Below are 7,198 nucleotides of genomic sequence, written 5' to 3'. Positions count from 1 at the left end.
AAGGTCATCACAATGACTGATCCCGTATTGAAAGAGTTAATAAATGCAAAAAAAAGAATTGATAAACTCAACGGACATCTGATAAGAAATTTAAAAAATGAGTAAACAAAAACTATGATAAACAAAACTGATTTCTGGTAAAAAGAGTATAAAACAAAGAACTATAGACAGTTTTGATAAACAAATTTGAAATCCTGTAAGGAGTTTCCAAAAAGAACTAAAAAGAGCTTTGAAAAAACTATTGAGCTGGTAAAGATTTTAAAAACAATTTCAAATAACTTTCATAAACAAAACTCATATCTTGTAAGTAGTTTACAAAAGATTATTTACACAGAATTGATGTTGGGTAAAAAGTTAAAATTTAAAAGGAACTTTATATATAATTGTTATTTGGTAAACATAAAAAAAGCTTTGATTCATAGAACTGATAAGCTTAATAAAAAGAGTTTTGATACACAGAAATGATGTATAGTACACAGTATAAAAAATGAACTAGCTTCAATAAACAGAACATGTCTGATAAGAAATTTAAAAAGTGCATTCATATTTGATACACAGAATTGATGTCTGCTTAAAAGATTACTAAGTATGAATGATTTTAACAGTGACACAGTAAGTTCAGCACATTCAGTGCTGTAAAGTTTTAAATTATACTGAATGCCTGGTGGCTAATTTAAGGTCTCTACACCATTACAGATGTACAAAAACTGGGGAAAATAAAACATTCATGACATTATGGACAGGAGGTCATTCAGTCCTTATAGGCTGCCCTTCCTTAGAAAAAGTATAAATGTAAATCCACTGTTTATTTTTCCGGAAATCATCTACACATATTCCACTCTTGAACTTTTACAAGATAGTGGCTTTCATTAATGCTGACAACTGATTCAATAAGTTAATCACCTGTTTAGAAAAATAAAATTGCTTTAAGTGGAGCATAGCTGGTCTTTTGCAAATATTAAAACAGTATCCTTTCATCCTTTATCGGAATATAGCATTTAGAAATCAGTCCTTTATCTTATTGATTCCCTGGATAATCATGCATACTTCAATAACTTGTCCTTATTCTCTCAAGAGAAAAGTTATGAAATATTAATCTATACTAGGAATCATCCTCATAGCCCTCATATGAACTCTTTCTAGTAAATCAATATATTTTCTTAAATAAGGAGACCACAACTGATTCCATAAGTCAATTACCCTATTAGAAAAATAAAATTATCTTAATTGGAGCAGAGCTGGTCTTTTCCAAATATTTACCTGTGTCCTCTCATCCAAAAAGCCTAACTTGTAATTTGTACAGAGAGATAATTATCTCTTTTGACTTGAAATCAATGTCTACAAATACACCATAAACTTCTATTAGTTTTACTATTAGCTATAGAGCACTGCTTCATTAGCTTGAGTGACTTATCCACCACTATGCAAAGATCCTTTTCTTCAGACATGCTACTGAGTGGTTTCCATCTATACTAAGTGTGTAATCCAAATTATGATAACCCCAATGCATTACTTTGCAATTCCTATAATTAAAGGTCATTTACTAAATATCTGTACAATTTTCCAAATCATTTTACAATACCTCAAGATCCTCATTACAACTAGAAATACCTAAGTATTTAACGTTATAAGCAAATATTAGTAATTCCATTAATTATATCCCTATTAATAACATTTATGTTAATAAAAAAAATGCAAAGGCCAAAACAATGAACCCCCCTGAGATACCCACTAGTAACAAGGGTCCAGTTTACTAGATTCCATTAATAGCAACTCTTTGCCTCCTGTTATTCAACTACCCCATATTCCAATTAATTAGTTTTCCTAACCCCAATGCCAGGTGTTTCAACTTAACTGACAGCAAAATGCTTTGAACAATGCTAAAAATAATGAAACAATTATTTCTATTAGCATTAAAATGATTAAGTAAACTTAATCTTTAAATGTTATCACAAAAATAGTCTTTTTCTAGAATGATCAAGTACTATAAGAGTTAATTATAACTTTCTGTACGAGAGCAATATAACATTTTTTTAAGCACTAGAGATTCAAACTCAGTTACTGTCTAACCTCTGGGAAAGCAGAATCACATTTTCTTAACCTGAAGGAGATCAAGTGTCACTTATTATATAGACTCTAGGCAAGTAATATTGTATTCTCTAAACACAAGGAATATACAATATTTGTTACTGTATAGTTTTGGGCAATTAATATAATGCCTTCTAAATACTAAGTTGATCCAATGTCAATTACAGCCTAACCTATTGGCAAACAAAATCACATTTTCTGAACAAATATACAATTAAGTTACTGTTTAACCTCTGGGCAAGCACCATCAACTTTCCTCTCGTTTGAAAACCATTATTAGTAGATCTCCATAGTGTTCAGGAAGTGGGATGTTGTTTGCATATGGAAAGTCACAGTGTACTGTTACATTACCTGATCTCACAATAGAATAAGATTTTTTGTGTGTGATAACATTTAAAAATTAAATATATCTGATGTTAGTAGAAAGAAACATATTCCACTGTTTGTAGTTGTATGCTATAATTTTTTTGACTGCTTAAACATTCTTTCATCAATTAGATTGAAACACATTGGAATTGGGGAAAGATTAGTTAATTGGACTGTTGGGTAGTTAAATATCCTTAATGTTTAGAAAATATTGCTTGAGATTGGATTTTAGTGCTTACCCAAAACTCAAGTACTTTTGAATAGTTAACTACTCTTCTTCCTGAAGAAGAATAGTAAACTAATCGAAATTGCTCAAGTTTTGGGTCTTGTTTAAAAACCATTACAACTTTTGTATATGACCCTGTGTACTAACTTCTTAATCAGAATTGAAATCCACCAATTGTTACTGTCTAATCTCTAGGTTATATCTAACTTCATAAAATTAGTAAATGACATAGACTGAAAGACTGTATCTGTGCCTCTACCTTTAAGTTTTAACAGGTTTATGAAGACATCATATGATATGGGTTTTACACTAATAGTATGAAATATTTCACTCTATTTCACTGTACTTACTCTCAAATATACTAAATTTCTGTGAAAATACCCTACATTTATGAAGTCAGTTGGTTCTGATGTCTTAAGCTCCAACTTGTTAAAGTGTGCAAAGCAATGACATTCTTAAGCAAGGCATGGCTGGTGTTGAGTAATAATATTAAGTTAACAACTGCATCTTTGAAAATAGCATAGTTTATTAATTAATAATATCACTGGCACCATACGTAATGGAAAGTGGGAAGAATTAGCACTGGTAATAATGGCAGTGGCACTGATTACAACTTGCAAGTTACAGTGACATTAATATATAGTACTAGGCATTAATAATAATCTAATGTACAATATTAAAATTATTATATTTATAACAAATAAAGCAAGAATGCAAAATATTATTAATAAGTTAATTACATAAACACATGAACATACAGAAGTGGGGTGGAAAGAAGTGCCATTTTCACTTTTAGTGCAACATATTTCTCACTTTGCATTAGTAATATTAGTTTTATTATTACCACAGCGATTTTTTCTGGATTCGGCATAACCTACTTACGTAAGAAGTGGAATTGGAGTCCATACAATACAGAAAGGATAACGACTTTTTTTATGATCTATAATATCCACAGAATCAGGAGAATAAAGACTGGTTTTAGTTGTGTGTGCTTGACAATCTGGAGAGCTCATTATTCCAACTAATCTCATTCCAACCATAATAAGTTTACAACAACTTAATAAGTTTCGGTTCCAGCTACCCCTTAGGCCTAGCACATAGTAAATTCGTATCCATTGAGTCTGAGAACTGAAAACCAAGCTGTCTAAACTCTCGACTCCTACTGTTTATAAAGTAATAATAATAATAATAGACAAAAGCATATACATTATTAACATACTGGAATAAAAAAATACACAATTAAATGATATAAAATACCAACATAAAAATAAAAAGCGTTAAAAATAAGAACATCGAAAAAATATATCAATATTATATTTATGCATGTAAAATGTTTTTAACTTGCTTTTATTAATATACAAATTATTAACATTTTTCATTTAGTTTGCTTCTATGCAGTTTTAGTACAATACATGGTAGAGTAAACCGTTGAAATTGTTTTACTTTAATTAACATTGTGTCATTGTTTCTCTAGCAGATAGTATTTACTTTGCCTGCAAGATGTTGCTGCAGCTTGTGTAGAAATGGGCTTTGACAGCAATGTCCTTCGCTGGCTGAGTGGACGATATCTAGAGGTTTGCAACCTTTGTCTGTTGCAAGAGAACAACCAATCACGTGATAACACATATAATTTCTGAGTAAAACCGAGGTTACCTGTTTAGCATAGGCGTCGGTTTCAGTCAGAATAGATCTACATCTAGTCTTACTTGGTTCAAGACGTGAATGGATTAATTCAAAGACATCTTAATAATTACAGGTAATAAATGTTATTTGACCCACTGATCTATTAAGAAAGCAAATGTCAACTGTCCACACAAGTGCTCACATTGTGTTTTGTTTCACTTTGCATTATAAATAAAGATTGTGTTTCGTCTGACATCAAGTGTTCAATCTGATCACTTCTTAGTTAAAAACTCAGTCATGTAGCTAAATTCATATTTATTCCGGGATTTGATTGACAATCCCTCCTTTATGAGCAGGCTTTCTGATACTTGTGTGGAAATCAGTTTACTTGAGTGTACCACAGTTTGTAGCCCTTAAGTTTACAGGAAGTTCAAATGCATATGACGATGTGGTATATATGTAGACATACCATTAGCTTTCTACTTTCTTATTTGTATATAAAAACTTTTCAAAATATTTCATTTGTAACATATGAATATACCATGTGTTTCTATCTTCTTTTATGTAATAACAGTTATTTCAAATTTATTCTCTTTTTGAATGTGTCCATATTTCACATATAATAGGGTTAAAAATCGTTTAAATTGATCTTGTTTCAAGCTACCTTTGTTTCTTTGTTATTCTCAAAATAGGTAATATCTGTTACTATCCATGAATAACATTGCTTAATGTGATCTTGTGAAATAATGTCAATAGCAGTATTCTTCAACAGTTGTACAGGTGATATCTAAAGGTTGTGACTTCATCTATGTGTAATGAGAATGACCAGTCATGTAATAGTTCATTTTGTTTGACAATTTTGTTCAGTCTCATTATTCCATTAAGAATTGAATCATTGAAGCAAGAGTTCCAATTTTACTCCATAATCAATATTGTTATATATCTGCTTGTTTGTTTGTTTCCGGTAGAAATGCTTTCCGAGGATCTTCAGTGATACAAGTCCTTTCTTTATTAAACCAGTTTATTATTCTTCGATACAAACTTTTAGTACACGGTAGTTCCACAATCAGTACGTTTCTCGTCACTTTAAACTTAACAACTTTTATAACACAAACTATAAATCACAGCGATTCACAATCTCGATAATTTTGTTCTCGACGTGTGCAAAACATACATTTTACGGCTCACTAGCTCGGAACTCAAAGTAACTACTGCTCTCTCTTTATTCATTGTCCTCGCTGGCTTTCTCTGCCAGGCTTATGTACTAACGAAGAGGGTGTCTCGAACACACTCAGACTTCCCCGATCATTCGAGAAACTCATCAGCGTCACGTGACTTCCGCTGTCGTAACAATATCTTAGCCAAATTTCCAGTTAACAGACCTATCTTGTGTGGTTCTGCAGTTAATCAAATTCACATGAATATATCACACATTTATGTAAATGTGTGTGCAATTTTTCTATAACATATTTGGCAAGAAGGTGGTTAAGTTGTTGTTGCTCTAACTGCCTATTGTTCTGTGTCATTCGCTTGAAATAACACATTTTGTCTTCCCATAGAATAAAAAGCTGTCAGGTTGTACATTGTATGGTATATGTAGTCAGTCACCCATTCCATTGGCAGTCTGGTGATATTTTGAGGTTAATACTAATTTTATATTTTAATGAGAATGACTAGTCACATGGCTAGGGTAAGGTTTGGCAGTACTGTCTTAACAAAGTAACATGACGCTTATTCAATCTAGTACAAACTTTCAACAAAGTATGTAAATCTATATAGAGAGGCCTTCAGTAAAAATTTCCATCCATTATGACAAGTAAATACACATATATTGTAATAAAGAGGATTTATTGTGATTGAAACTTATGTCCAGTCGCTTCTTCAATCTCATATATTCAATTTGCCAGACAATACAGAATTACTTAGTGCTAAATATATTTAAAAATCTCCTTAATTCTGTAACTCTATCTTGTTACTCTTGGTGGAAACAAGTTTTACCTGAAAATACCACATACTAGAAAGGAAGGATAACATTTTGGTACCATAATCACAGAATATCTTATTTCAGAGTTTTTCTTAATAATTATATTTTCCTGTGCTCCAACTCTTGTGTATCATGTTTAAAAAATACTTCTTTCTCGAGTAAATGGAATTTTCTACAAGTAGAAGGACCTGAGATGAAGAGAAAACGTCAGTTACAGAAGGAAAATAGTTGTCAGAAAGACAGAAAAAGTTGTCAGGTCTAGGAGAAGCATATCTAGAAATATAACTTTTTTTATGCTGTGAAGATCCATTGTGGTATTTTCAGGTGAATTAATTTTACTTTCGACTTTCATTAAATTGGTCCACTTAATAGAATATGTGAATAAGATATGATGTCACTGAAAATGTCTTAAATAATCTGGGTTTAAGCTAAGGAATAACAAAGAGACTGGACACAATGTGTAATAAACAATAAAAAATAGTTAGTAAAACTTAAAACGAAAACAGTGCTTAAGTTAAACAGTTGCTTTCTTTCAGATATTGCTATTTCATGATCATCTTTCAGACTAAATAAATGAGAGGTTTCTATCTAAAACAAAAACTCCCATTTACCTAGCATGACTGTGCTACTATGTGACTGGTCATTCTAAATCCACTTTCTGGAGCCATGATCTCTAGATGCTACCTGTTCAACCAGGGAAGGGTATTGCCCTGACCTTTATCAAGGTCGCACGTAGTAATGTTCTCCATAGACAGTAAAAGGATCCTCTAACTTGGAGAATGACAAAGAACCAAAGAAAACTTGAAACAAGATAGACTTAACAGTTTTCCTGGCCACATTTTATGTGTTTGTTTGTTTTTTGAATTTGCGCAAAGCTACACGAGGGCTATCTGCGCTAGCCGTCCCTAATT

General features: G+C 31.6%; 1 protein-coding gene across 1 annotated transcript in view; it reads right to left on the bottom strand.

Annotated features, from left to right (window-relative positions):
- Positions 1-3,831, bottom strand: part of LOC106462439 (transmembrane protein 222-like) — a 14,942-nt gene extending 11,111 nt beyond the window's left edge. Inside the window, exon 1 of the mRNA XM_013922362.2 lies at positions 3,563-3,831. Coding sequence (XP_013777816.1) covers positions 3,563-3,720 — 158 coding nt within the window. The 5' untranslated portion in view covers positions 3,721-3,831. The remainder of the gene's footprint in view (positions 1-3,562) is intronic.
- Between the last annotated feature and the right edge of the window lie 3,367 nt (positions 3,832-7,198).

Source organism: Limulus polyphemus, unplaced genomic scaffold (genome assembly GCF_000517525.1).
Source record: "Limulus polyphemus unplaced genomic scaffold, Limulus_polyphemus-2.1.2 Scaffold1166, whole genome shotgun sequence".
Lineage (NCBI taxonomy): Eukaryota > Metazoa > Arthropoda > Merostomata > Xiphosura > Limulidae > Limulus > Limulus polyphemus.
This window is presented reverse-complemented; position numbering and strand designations above follow the sequence as displayed.